Below are 12,452 nucleotides of genomic sequence, written 5' to 3'. Positions count from 1 at the left end.
CGAGCGGGCGGCCTTGGGCGTCTGTTGGGGGGTGCCTGGCCGGTGGTGTGGGGATCTAGGTGTGGGTGTGTCGTATAGGGTCGGGGCGTTCGAACAAGGGAGTCGAGAACTTCTCCAACCGCCTTCGTGGGCATTTCATGCTGTCCGTTTCACTTAGTCGCGGTGGCGCGGCATCGACGCCCGCTGCATGGCGCTCTGGCAGCGCGAGCGCGGAGAAACGCGTCGCTGAGCCTTTCGGTTTTCTGAGCGCGCTGGGCTGGTGCTGCCGTGGGGATGCGAGTCGTTGCGGGCTAGGAAGCCGTGGACCTGGATGTGCGTGCCGATCTGGATGTGGAAAGGGCATTCCCAGATGGCTGCACTGTGTAAGGTGGGTTGAGCGGGTGTGGATGCACGTGTTGCGAGTGGCTTGAGTGTGCTATGGTTTGGGGGTTGGGAATAGGCCTAAGTGTGTATTTATATAGCGTCCTGTGTGTATACATGCGGACATGGTTGGCGTGGCTGGACAGCAGCGCGGCGAGCTGGCTGGTGAAGTGGTGCATAGGATGATGTGGTTAATACAATGGCTACGTAGACACGGCCGTAGGAAGAGTTACAGCATCGTCAGATCCTGCCGATGGCCATGGTCGTGCTTTGGTGAGCTGTAAGGACGATTCTACATACCACGTCAGCTAGTCGCAACACGTCCCAGCAGCTTAGAGCCACAAAGCGCAGTATCGCATGTTCGACTCGCGTATCCATATTACTGTTCTTCTCTACGACTGCAGATTGCCTCCCACCATAACGCCTACCGTCCTCCTCATAATTTAGACCCACATCACATGCGTTCTATCCCCACCCCCCTTCCCCCTCCAAAGCCCCCCAAAACGCCACCAATGCCAATGAAGCCCTACATGTCGATGGTATCATTGAATTTCAGAACGCCATTGCCTCTGAGGAAGCCGTCGACGCCGTCTGGCACGCCATAGAAGGTTTGCGAAGCGGAAGCCGCTGTAGGAGGAGGGCGTGTGGGCGTGGTATCCGCCGTGTCGACGATCAGGACGAGCCCCGCCGTCTTGATATACTGGATCAGGCCGTGCGCGAAGTCCTGGAAGGGGTGTTAGCGTGGTTGGGTTTTTGGGGAGGGGTTGGGAGTGGGGTGTGAAGGTGATGGGGTAAGGCCTTGGAGGATGTTGAGTGTTGCGAGCGGTAACAATGCTAGGCGCGTAGGGACTATCTAGAGGCGAGCTCGCTATTGCGCATTGCGCCGAGTCTAGGAGTGGGCGTGAATGAGAGAGATGCGCTTGCCAGTAACAGCGAATTGCATATTATGCCCATGAAGTTGTTATCCTTTGCAATATCCACTGCCTTCTTGACAGACATTACGGTGCGCCCGCTGTGCTGCACAGCATTCTGGCCCATACTCGCCGCCGGTGCGGCGCTCGCGAACAGGTCATTGCACAAGAGAACAGGATCTGCATCTTGTCAGCCTGGCTATACTACACGAAGACAATCACAACTTTTCACTCACAGTTCGGTTGCTTCCAGTTGAGCGTGGTGCAGATATCCGGGTTGTACGACGAAAACACCACGCTCCGAACGAAGCCATCAGACTTCTGCCGGAGCTGGCGCGCATGATCGAAGACGACGGTCAGCAGCGCATCGATGAACTTGTTGACGTCGAGTCTATGCTCTAGCTGCAGCTTCTCCAGGTCTAAAGCATCAGGACACAGCACGTGCAGCTCAACATGCATCTCAGCCGGTATCACAGCGAGAGCGTCCCTCAAGGGGACGAAGCCAGATGCCAACCTCCGGCTCACTTGCAGGATGACGTCCGTGGCATCGGTGGTAGTAAAGGCGTTGGAGACTCCTGCGAGTATCGCCTCCCCTGAACCGTGACGGGCTCCGATTCTCGCGAAGCTCCTATACGTAAGATCCATGACTGGTATCTTTTCACCGCCGTCATCGACTTCCCACTGCGAGTACAGGACCGGGACACCATCCTTGGTGAACTGTACAAAGAGTCTGATGTACTCCCCTGACAAGCTGGATCCGGTGATGAGGGTATTTGGGGCATCGATCTGGCTCGTGGCTTTCCAGTACGTAGCAAAGTGCGTGATCTCTAGAGGGGTGCCGAGGAAGGGTTTGATGATCTGGAACTTGAAGCGAATCCGGCCAATGCTCTGCATGCGGGCGTCTTGCAGCTCGGCACACCAGTAGCCGGAGCGACTTAGCTTGCCGCTAAAGATTTCGGTTGATGCCATCGCTCGTGCATTGGCTTTGGAACCGAAAGGGGCGAAGACTTCGAAGTCGAGGGCGAAAGTGTCCAGATCGTCAATCTCGAAGGAGATGACCTTGTTTTCATCTTGAATAGGCAGCGATATGTTACGCGGTATTAGATCGGAGGATTTAGGGGATATTGCAAGGCGTGCTGCGGGATACTGCTGGTCGTAGAACCATATCGCGTCTGTGCCGCCGATGTTAATGACAACCAATGTCTTCTCGTCGAGGAAGTTATGTCCGTAGCGTCTGACTGGTATAATTGGTGGCGGAAGTGAAAGATCCGGTATGCCATCCACTTCCATAGCCATGGGTGCAGGTGATGTGGTGGAGGGCGCAGAGGACTGAACACCCTGCAATAGGGGTTGCGAGACCTCAGTGTGCACGTCATGACCGGCCGACACGAGTAGGCGCATGCATTCTTCCCGGCCTTCTAAACCTGCATAATACCTGGCGGTAAAGCCTTTCTCGTCCACGGCATCTACGTTGACGCCGCACAGCACCAGGATTCTGAGACACTCGATGTGACCTTCACTCGCAGCATGGATGAGAGGTGTCCATTGGTAGAGTTTGTCCGGCTGGTTAAGGTCGACACCATAGTCTCGTAATGTCAACAGGAGCTGTGGCGAGACTCCTGTTCGCGCAACCAGGTGTTGTGGGTATAGACCTTCGGCGTCCGCTAGTATCTGTGGCCGGCCTTGCAGAAGAAGCTTTACCATTGGCACCGATCCGTGCTGGCAGGCAACATTCAGGGGGATATGGTCTGTGGGACTTTCAGGCTCTATGCGGGCCTCGTAGGTTAGGAGAAATTGCGCGCATGCGGTAGAGGCCTGTTTTTGACGGTCAGTGCCCACCAAGCTGCTGAGAAGGTCGTACACTCTTCCAAGGATAGAGAGCTCCTCGCCATCAGACTGGTCGAAGGCAGCGTAAAAATCTGAAAAATGATACATGGAGAGAGTTTAGCAAAACACTCACATCCACGTTCCGACTTTGAATAGCATGCAGCAAAGGCGTGAAGCCATTCAAATCCTTCAGATCAACTGTTTCAGGCGCCGCAGAGACCAACTCTTCGATCATGTTGGGTCGACCGTACATGCACGTATAGTGGAGAGGTATCCGCCCATAAATGTCTGGAACTCTCGGGTCGACACTTCTGGACAGAGCGGTCCTTAAGACGATAGGAAGCCCAGCTATGGCTGCCTTGTGAAGACAATTACGGTTGTTTATGTCGTCGACTTGATTGAGGTCGACAAGCTCGGTCTCAAGCAGCATGCAAAGAGTTGACTCCGGCGCCTCGTCGATGGCGCTGAAAAAAGCTCTCGTGACATGCTCGTGTGTACCAGATGAAACCGAACGCGTCCGACTTATCCAGGCGGACACTGCAGAAACGTCCCCAGCGTTGATAGCATGAAGGACTTCGGAATCTATCACGTCCTCTTCCTGGTCTGATGTGTCGTAATGGCCAATACTGCTGGGAGTGGTAGTTTGAAGCCTTTCTGCCAAATCTGCAAGTTCCAACAGGGCCGCAGTCGCCTGGTCTGAAAGCTCCTTGATGACATCCCGATTGAAGACTGGCTGTACCTCGACGGCTCGAGACAGATAAAGCTCCTTGGTCCGCGACTTGGAAGCCTTGTCCCACTTTTTGAGGATTTTTGAGAAGGCAGTGGCATTGATCTCAACAAACTGCTGCAGCTTGTTCAGGTCGCCAGTAAATTGACGGAGACCTTCCTCGAGCGACTGGTATTTTTTCGAGGAGTTGAAAGTTGATGCTCTTGTTTGCAGGGCTTGCTTCTTGGCTAAGAGAGTCGGCAACCGCGTCTTGAGCTCTTCTTCTTTCACGACGTAGAATTTGTTGACCTTGTCCAACTCCCTGTCCAGTCGGAAGAAAAATGGTAGTTTGTTTGCCTGCAGGGCGGCCTGCGCGTCCAGCGGTTCCACACCATCACTCGGCCCTGCGTGGGAGAGGACAGGTGTGGCGCTTAACTTCTTGATGAGTTTCTTGAGAGCCTTGTAGTCTACGAAGCTTGCGGCATAGTCGGGTAGATCAAGCTGGCGCTTCTGGATGTACTTGCCGAACTTCATGATGCAGAAGCAAGGGGATCTGCAGGACTGAGAGCCTCGTATTCAGCGAGGGCTGTGATTGTGGTTGGAGATTGCTGGGAGAGCTCTTTCCCAGGAATCGACAGTGGCCTTGTACTGCCGTCGAATAAAATTTACCAGCGCCGGCTTCTGTCGCGCGGCGGGTATTCCAGCATAGAGACCGTCTTACCAGCATCACATGAGGGGCATTTTACCTGGCAGCGGGCCGTGACAGGCAAGACTGCTGTCAAGTCTTCGCGCCGGCCGGTGGAGAGGCTTGCTCGCTGTTGTGGCATTGTTGCTTTGAATGCTCGTCCGCCAGTAAGATGCACATCTCTTTGCACATGTTCTTGGCGTCAAGCTTTCGCTTATGCAAGCCATCGACTGGCGCACGGCATTTATGCCAAGAGCGTTGTTCTTAAACGCTATTACTGTGCGCTATTACTGTGCACTTGTTACTGTTGGATCGGATGTTGTACACCAAGAGGTCAAGGTCACCATCATGAATGACCCCCGTGGCGGCCGCTTTGCAGTAGTATGATATGGTTTCACGTCACATTGAGCATGCGATACCTCTCATGCTCACTGGCAGCAGCTTCTACGAGGACCCTACGAGGCGGAAGTTGTCCGAATATCTACGCGCGCTCTCAGGAACTCGAGCAACATGCCAGGTAATCGGTTCGGATTCTAGAACGCGCCTAATCTATGCGCCCTCAGTTGCAAGTCAAGGTATCTACGCTCAGGCCGCGGTAATATGCTTTTTCACACTGACAGTCCATGCTACCAATCCATCCCGTCTCCGTCACACCGCCATCGCCTGCAAGTCAAGAAGCATGAAAAGAGAAGCATTCTGCGTAGCGCAGAGGTGATCAGTCTCTGCCAACGTGAGGCGGGCGGATGCATGGCGCACTCAAAGCCCATACATGTCCCAAGCATCAAAGCTGGGACTATCTGTACCGCTATACCTGGCGCCTGTCTGCTTGGCAGACGCCTGATCCCACTGCGTCCGCGTGGCTGTGTCTACGGACAAGTCTTGATCCAGTCATAGCTCATCGTCATCCATCTCCGACGGCTTGAGCAATCCGCCAACCTTCATGGCGCGCTCGCGCTCTTGCACCTTCGCAGCCGTGGCGGCCTGTTCGCGCTCTTCGGCGAAGAGCTCGGCATTGTCGCCGGAGAACTCCTTGAGCGAAATCAAGAAGTCTCGGAGGATGAGCTTGAACCTGTTCAGATCTGTGTTGTTCGCGAAAAGACCTTCGATGAAGTTGGAGATTTGGTTGCTGGAAGATTTGTTAGTAAGTCGATAGTCATGTCATTCGGACTAGCTTACCTTTGGAGGTTAGGGAATGCTTTCGAGAGCAGATTACCGATGAAGCCTATGAGGAATTCCTTGTTTGGTGTGCCTGGCGGTGCCAGGTCAGGTGTGTAGATGGGTCCCTGGATCTTCCCCGAGTCAATCAGGTAAAACATCTTCGCCAGCAGCAGTGACTGGTTCTTGAAGCCGGCCTTGTGATCGCTGTCCGTGAGAACGAAGAACACGTCTTGTAGGATGGGCAGGTAAAAGTTCTGGAAGAATGCATTGCATGTCTCTGGGTTCGTCTCGGCCATGTTACTGATGAGCTCGATGCACATATTGAGGCCCGCGCCTTCGACCTCGCGGTTGTCGTGCTTACTCGCCCACATGCAAGAGTCGATGACGTTTTTGAAGGTTGGTGCATCCAGACGGAGAAGTGCAGGGAAGCATCTCAGGTTGATCGTGCGGAGGAGCTTGAAGAACTCGACCCTGTGTTCCGGGTACTCGGAGAAGTCCTTGTTGATCATGTTCAAAGTGCAGTCAAAAACGCTGTCCATAATGTTCATGATCTGATCTTCCATCAAGCTCTGCGAAAAGTCAGTACACAGTCGGGGGAGGCCCCATGAGCAAGCCCACATGAGTCTGCATAAATCGGCTAAGATTAGGTCTCCAACGTACATGTAGCTTGTTAATGATCGTGGTCATGACGTTCAGCACCTCGGCTTCGCGAGCATCGGGCACGTTGCGTTTGTAGTCGAGCAGCACAGCCTCCAGAAGACCAGGTACGAGGGTGTTATGGACCATCTCAAGATCGTCGGCCTTGTCCACGTAAGTGTTGATAAGCTTCAGGATCTCCTTCTTGATGGTCCTCAGTCCACGGACCTTGGGCATTTTCGTAGCAATGTTGCCATCGCGCTGGACAGCCTCATCGATCAGCGAACTGCTTGCGCGGTACATCGTCAACATGTCCATGTAGATCCGGCCAATCTGCGGATAGAAGTAGCTGCCCACTGAGCTGCAGGCCGCCACATTGGTCTTCATAATGTTGCCGATAACTTTGATCGTTTCGCCGTCTTGGAGGATGCTTGGATCCTGGTTGGCAGATTGGATGATGGAGTCCCATGCTTGATTCGGCAAATACATGAGCTCTTGAATGAGGCGTTCTTGTGCATTCTTTTGTCCTTGGGCACTGATCATGTAGCCGCAGGCTTCGTAGAATGTGTGAATTTGTTGCGGTGTCAAATCCATGGTGATCCTGCGCAGATTCCGGACGATCTCGTCAATAAAGGGTTCGGTTTCGCCAGGCTGCACGACAACGAAATGCCGCCTACACTTATTCGCTATCTTGATGAAGGTATCACAAGCCATGTCCTGCACACCTTGAATGACGTTAGAGGGCCCACAGATAACGATACAGAACTTCTTACCTTCGTGGGTCTCGTGCATAAACTCGAAAAGCTTGTTGACTACCGTCTTTAGGAACTTCCAGTGGGCCTTGAGGAAACGAGGATACTGGCCGACGATGTACATGATGTTGCTGGCCACGATAGCCTTGTTGTCTTTGCCTCGCTTCATCTCTGTCAAGCCGAGGAGGTCCTTGATGACGGTTACTAAGAAGCGCTTCTCGGTCTCTTCGTTCATGGCGCCCGAGATGGAGCCAATAGCCCAGCAGAGAGTGTTGCAGTTTGCCCAGGACCATTCCGATCCATCTACTTGTCGTGCGAGCTTCTCGGACATGATCTGTTCTGTGTCCTGGACATCAAGATGGGTAAGGAATACTAGGCATTCCCTCGTCGATTTGTAGAGCTGGATCGTATCGCTCTCTTTCACGAATTCGCGGACAATCTCTCCCTCGTCGTTCTCCACGATCAACACTTCTTCTGGCCGAACCATTTTCTCAATCATGACTTGTCGCAGGTTTGAGAGGACTTCGGCGTACTTGTGCTTGCGTAGCGGATAGTTAGCAAGCATGTTCGGATCCTGGCCGGCTCCGTTCGCCATGCCCGCGATGCCCATGTTGAGCAGAGGGTTGATGTCGGTAATCGGCAGTTGTTGCATCTCGTCATACAGCTCCTGGACAAGCTTCGTCCAGTATTCCAAGCAAATCTTGAAGATCTCTCGATCATCAATCTGTGAAATGCGGATGAGGTAAAAGTGGCCGTGGTTGAGGAAGTCACGGTTGGGGAGATTCTCGATGATCTGTGTTTTCTGTTAACGCAAATCATACCTTCGCAATAGTGCATGCCTACCGGAAGGTGCATGGTGAAGAAATTACAAAGGAAGAGCGCTAGATTCTGGATGAACTCCTGATCCCTGCTGTTACTCGAAGCGTAGGTGGTCCTCAAGTCTAGTGAGAGAGGGATGATCTTCGATATGGCAGTCAGAGTCTCCGTGAACATCTGGACGAGCTTCTCATTATACGCCGGCTCAGTGTGGAGACTGGCTATCTCCGTCAGGCACTTCAGGGTAATGTTGCGGAAGTCCGGCACCTCTAAAAACCGACTTCTTAGAGTTTCAATGAGACTGGTACCACTAGGAGGCGTCTCAAAGATGTACCCCAGGGGGATCCAGTTGAGGAAGCGTAGCAGTGTCTCGAGTGTCGCCTTGATGAGACTGGCTTGTACAGCGGTCCGTAGCACTTCGGAGCACAGCTGGTAGATAGAGGTGAACTCGTCGCACATGCTCTGCTTCAATGCCTTCCTCTTTGTGGATGTCATTTGATCCTCAGAATAATCGAAGACTTCTTCCGAGAGCAGCCGGAGGATGGCCATGTTGTTCTCGCAAATCGGCAAGCTGCTATGGCACGAGGAGATGATCTCGTTGATGAACGTCGGCCAGTTGTGAGGCCATTCTTGTTTGAGAATGGAGACGAGGACGAGATTGAGCTTGTTGATCAGTGTCCGTTCACTCCGCAGGCTCTCTTCGGTGCTTGAGCTCTGGATGATGAAGTTGACGACGAAGTTTCGGATGCCTGTAAGGAATGTCAGTAACACTCGCTATCCATATAGAAAAGACACTGACCTTGGCACTGATCCCGGGGTAGAACTTTCCATCGCGTCATGATCACGTTGTCTAGCACTTGCAGGCCCAGATCTGCCCCATGTTAGCGACCCGTCGCTTGAGTACAGTCCATATGCGAGGAACTTGCACTTTGTCTGTGGATATGCGGCGTCTTGTAGTATCTTGTCGACTAGCAGCCATGCGTCTGGGTTCTCCTTGAACTGTATATGAACTTAGCTGGCTGTGGAGGGTTGCCGCGGAGTGGTGGGAAAAGTACCTGGTTAAGGGTCGCCTGAGCTTGCTTTTGCTGCAAGAGAGGTCAGCTGAATGGCTGAAAGATGTAGAGGGCGGGAAGTACGGACTGTGTCGCCTCTACCCTCGTAGAAGGCGCGGACTGTAGCGTCCAGTTCCTCTACCGACATGGACATCCTGGCTGGCTAAACGGTGGGACCGCTCGTTGAGAGCCTCGAGTATCTCTGACCGCTTCGTGTCCACCAATGCGCCGCCCTTATGCTATCATCAAACGGTTTCGAGGGCGCCAAGGGGGGTTGTTTGTGCGCTGTTTTGTTTGTACTGTAGCGCGAAGTTGATGGTGGGGCAGTTTGTAGATGCGAAACGGACGCAGGCGTATGCTCGTGCTGGCGAGAGGTGGGCTGGGGTGTGCGGTGTGCGGTAGGCGGTTTGTCAAAGAAAAAGGCGCGAGAAGCTGCAAGAGAGATGCGTGCACGATAGTCCTTGCCGGTGCAGGTGTTCGTGGGCTTTGAGGTGCAGTGAATGCGGTGGGTATCAAGTCACGTTCTCTCGAAACCTGCCAAGGCTGCCTAGCGCGGATCGCAGCCTAGGTGTTTCGCCGTGACTTCCTGTCAGGCAAGAGACAAACGACAAGCGATAAGCGACAAGCGACAAGCTATTGTGCCACTCACCTGGGCAACCTTGCAGCTGCTTAGAAATACAAAAGCCCAAAGCGGACCAAGTCGCCCTGATCCAGAATGTTTCCTCTAGCGAAATTGCGGATGGACGAAGTGCAGAATGTTCGGCCGCCCGCCTTTCCGAACTCTGCCGATGCATGGTACAAAGCGGGATTATTTTGCTAGATCTGCACCTCTACGTATCCTCAGCTTAGCGAGACAATGAAGATATAGCTTCGGAGAAATCCCTCCACAGAAGGTGATGCTACCACGCACTATACTAAAAGGCAGTACTCTTGAACCACACGGCCTGTGGCTGCCAACGCACATCAACGTCCGGCTACGCCTACCGAAGCGTCAGGGTGCCTGAATGCTCATACGAAAGACTGCTTTGCGGAGAATTATAAACAGACTTGACGCAGATATACCGCCATTTGCTGTCCGCCCTAAAAAGCAGCCTTGGACTTTCCTTCTACCGCCTATCTCGACCAGATATTCCACACATCACTGACATGAGATGACCAGGCCGCTTCATATATTCCCAAACTGGATCCATCTGTACTGCACACCAGCTTGCCATCCATATTGTGAGTATAACAACCCGTTACTTGAATAGGAGGAGTCGGCAGGTTCCTCTCAGCTAGGCTGGGGAGTCCAGCTATGTTGCTCTCTTTTCACAGCAGTACAACAAATTCCACTACCTAACCAGCTCTATCGAAACCGTACGGCACATCTTTGAAGCACAGTGTATCCTCGTGTGTGGCCTGTGTCAAATGAATAAACATCTATCAACTTAGATATACTTTCTTCTTGAGAATCGTCCTCCAGTCGCTATGCTCGATCCTCGACCCGCTTCACGTGGTTTCCCTCCTCTTTTGAGTGTTTTGGTAGACAAATGCATGGCGCACGTTATAAAACTAATAGACCAGCGCTAGGAGTGAAGACACCATTTACTTTGCGCTGTACCTTCAGCATTTGAAGAGATGACGTTGCTCAGATCAAGCTTTCACAAGCGACGGAAGCGTTCCACAGTGGCGGGAATGGCGGCCAAACCCTGGAATGGCTTGCATCACACAACCTGCCGCCCATCGTGGCCTTTGCCCTCCAACCCCCACCACTTCCTCTTCCCCGCCCCAAGCGCTGCCAGATTGCGACACTTGATAACCGCACACCCTCACAAGCAACCACTTCGCGACGAACACCACTCCTTTCTGTGACACCATGGCCCCAGCCTCCACATCCTCAGCGGGCCAAACCCGCCCCACCACGCGACAGCCCACAGCCAGCGCAACAATGACGACGACGACGACGGAAGCCACACCCCACGTAACACAAGCCTTTGTGCCGATAACGCTTCGTCTGCGCGTTGAGCCGGCCGAAGAGCGGCATATTCAGTGGGCGGAGGACGTCATAGACAATGAAGGCATGGGCAAGAAGTCAAGCAAGGGTAAGTGGACCCTGAGATACTAAGCAGCACAGGCACAGGAGAGGTCGAGGCTAACCCGGCACAGTGTGCTGCATCTATCACAAACCCCACGGCGTCGACGAATCGTCTGGCTCGGACTCGTCGGACTCTTCGAGCGACAACGACTCGGATAGCGAACCGGATAACAGCACTGCGCGGCCAGTGGGTGGGAGCAGGAGGGGGAGGAAGGGCCATCACCATCATGAGCATGGTGATGGACATGGGGATGGGTGCGGTGGTGGGAAGGGGAAGGGGAAGGGAAAGGCGAGGAAGAGGAGTCCGAATGCATACGAGAAACAGCCGAAATATGGAGGAGGCAAGAAGGCGTGAACGACTTGTATGAGCATGGGAAAGGGCCAGTATTGAGTATGGACAGCGAGGCGTTATGGTGTTCTGTTGCTTGCTATCCCTCACACGCCATCACGTTGCAAGGTGTGCAATTCTGGATCCATCGGCGCTGCATTGCGAGGTCAAAAACATAGCTAGACTAGAGCTCATCAGCTTGACGACGAGTATGAACCAATACCAGCGAGATCAAGCTGGGTCACGCAATTCCGATCCATCCTCTCGCGGAATTTACAGCGCCTTTTGTCCAAAGTAGTGAGTCCTTAGAACTCCCTGCGCCTCCCGATGCAAATGCCAGAACCCTCATCGCCACGCAGGCCTTCACGGGTCTACCCCGTACAGGGTAACGCGCCCAGCCTGCCCGCTCAAATCGTCTCCTCAGCCATCGTACCCCCCTGCTCCTCAACCGCCCTGAACGGATCCGGCGCATCAGGTTTCAGCAGCTCAATCACCTTCCCATCCTCTGTCTTCAGACTCCACTCCAGCGTCTCGAACTGTTACCCCCTATATCAGCATATGCTCCCTAATACCACACCAGCTCCAACTCACATAACCCCTCCTCCCCTTCCTGATACTCCTAAACCTCATCTCCCCCCTCTGCCGTCGCCCCTTAACCATAAACCTGATATCAATCCGTCCATGCAACTGATCAATCGTACCCCACACCCACGGCACCTTGTGCGCGAAGTAAATCTCGTCCCCCAGCGCCTCTCTCGCCTCTTTGTGCGTCCGTAGCGCGTACAACGTGCTGTTCACCACGCTGCTCGAGGACTTCTGGTAGTTGAAGATGGCTAGTGTGGAGAGCGTGATGATCGAGAGGAAGAGCGTCGTGGGCAGGATCCAGCGCCGGGAAGAGGATATGGCGGGAAGGGCGCGGTCGGGCCGACGTTCCATCAGGGGACCGGAGCCGGCGCGGGGGGCGGCGATGAGGGTGCGGTGGGGGACATTGCGGCGGAGGAGGGGCGCGAGACGGGCGCGGAGTAGGCTTCGTGGGATCATTGCGGTGCGGCTGTGGAGAGCTGCTTGATGCTTGATGCGGCTCTGGTGATCATCGAATGCAGCTGCATCGGAGCTCGGACGCCAGCGGAGAAACTCCCGCGCCGGC

At 53.8% G+C, this 12,452-nt stretch overlaps 4 protein-coding genes across 4 annotated transcripts; 1 reads left to right on the top strand and 3 right to left on the bottom strand.

The window, feature by feature from the left end:
• Positions 1 to 886: 886 nt before the first annotated feature.
• On the bottom strand, positions 887 to 4,338 carry W97_08110 (uncharacterized protein; the record flags this gene model as incomplete). Its single annotated transcript, XM_007785979.1, has 4 exons — positions 887 to 1,084; positions 1,342 to 1,451; positions 1,508 to 3,086; positions 3,232 to 4,338. The coding sequence occupies 4 exons, from the start codon at positions 4,336 to 4,338 to the stop codon at positions 887 to 889; spliced, it is 2,994 nt and encodes a 997-aa protein (XP_007784169.1).
• A 1,039-nt stretch (positions 4,339 to 5,377) lies between these two features.
• W97_08109 (exportin-1) lies at positions 5,378 to 9,057 on the bottom strand (the record flags this gene model as incomplete). The annotated part of the gene is made up of 8 exons (XM_007785978.1): positions 5,378 to 5,615; positions 5,666 to 6,216; positions 6,308 to 7,008; positions 7,057 to 7,828; positions 7,879 to 8,600; positions 8,709 to 8,850; positions 8,907 to 8,936; positions 8,992 to 9,057. 8 exons carry the CDS (start codon positions 9,055 to 9,057, stop codon positions 5,378 to 5,380), a joined length of 3,222 nt encoding a protein of 1,073 aa, XP_007784168.1.
• A 1,773-nt stretch (positions 9,058 to 10,830) lies between these two features.
• On the top strand, positions 10,831 to 11,332 carry W97_08108 (uncharacterized protein; the record flags this gene model as incomplete). Its single annotated transcript, XM_007785977.1, has 2 exons — positions 10,831 to 10,984; positions 11,049 to 11,332. The coding sequence occupies 2 exons, from the start codon at positions 10,831 to 10,833 to the stop codon at positions 11,330 to 11,332; spliced, it is 438 nt and encodes a 145-aa protein (XP_007784167.1).
• Positions 11,333 to 11,712: 380 nt separating this feature from the next.
• Positions 11,713 to 12,346, bottom strand: W97_08107 (uncharacterized protein; the record flags this gene model as incomplete). Its single annotated transcript, XM_007785976.1, has 2 exons — positions 11,713 to 11,841; positions 11,897 to 12,346. 2 exons carry the CDS (start codon positions 12,344 to 12,346, stop codon positions 11,713 to 11,715), a joined length of 579 nt encoding a protein of 192 aa, XP_007784166.1.
• Between the last annotated feature and the right edge of the window lie 106 nt (positions 12,347 to 12,452).

The sequence above is a fragment of the Coniosporium apollinis genome, assembly GCF_000281105.1.
Source record: "Coniosporium apollinis CBS 100218 chromosome Unknown supercont1.49, whole genome shotgun sequence".
Lineage (NCBI taxonomy): Eukaryota > Fungi > Ascomycota > Dothideomycetes > Coniosporium > Coniosporium apollinis.
This window is presented reverse-complemented; position numbering and strand designations above follow the sequence as displayed.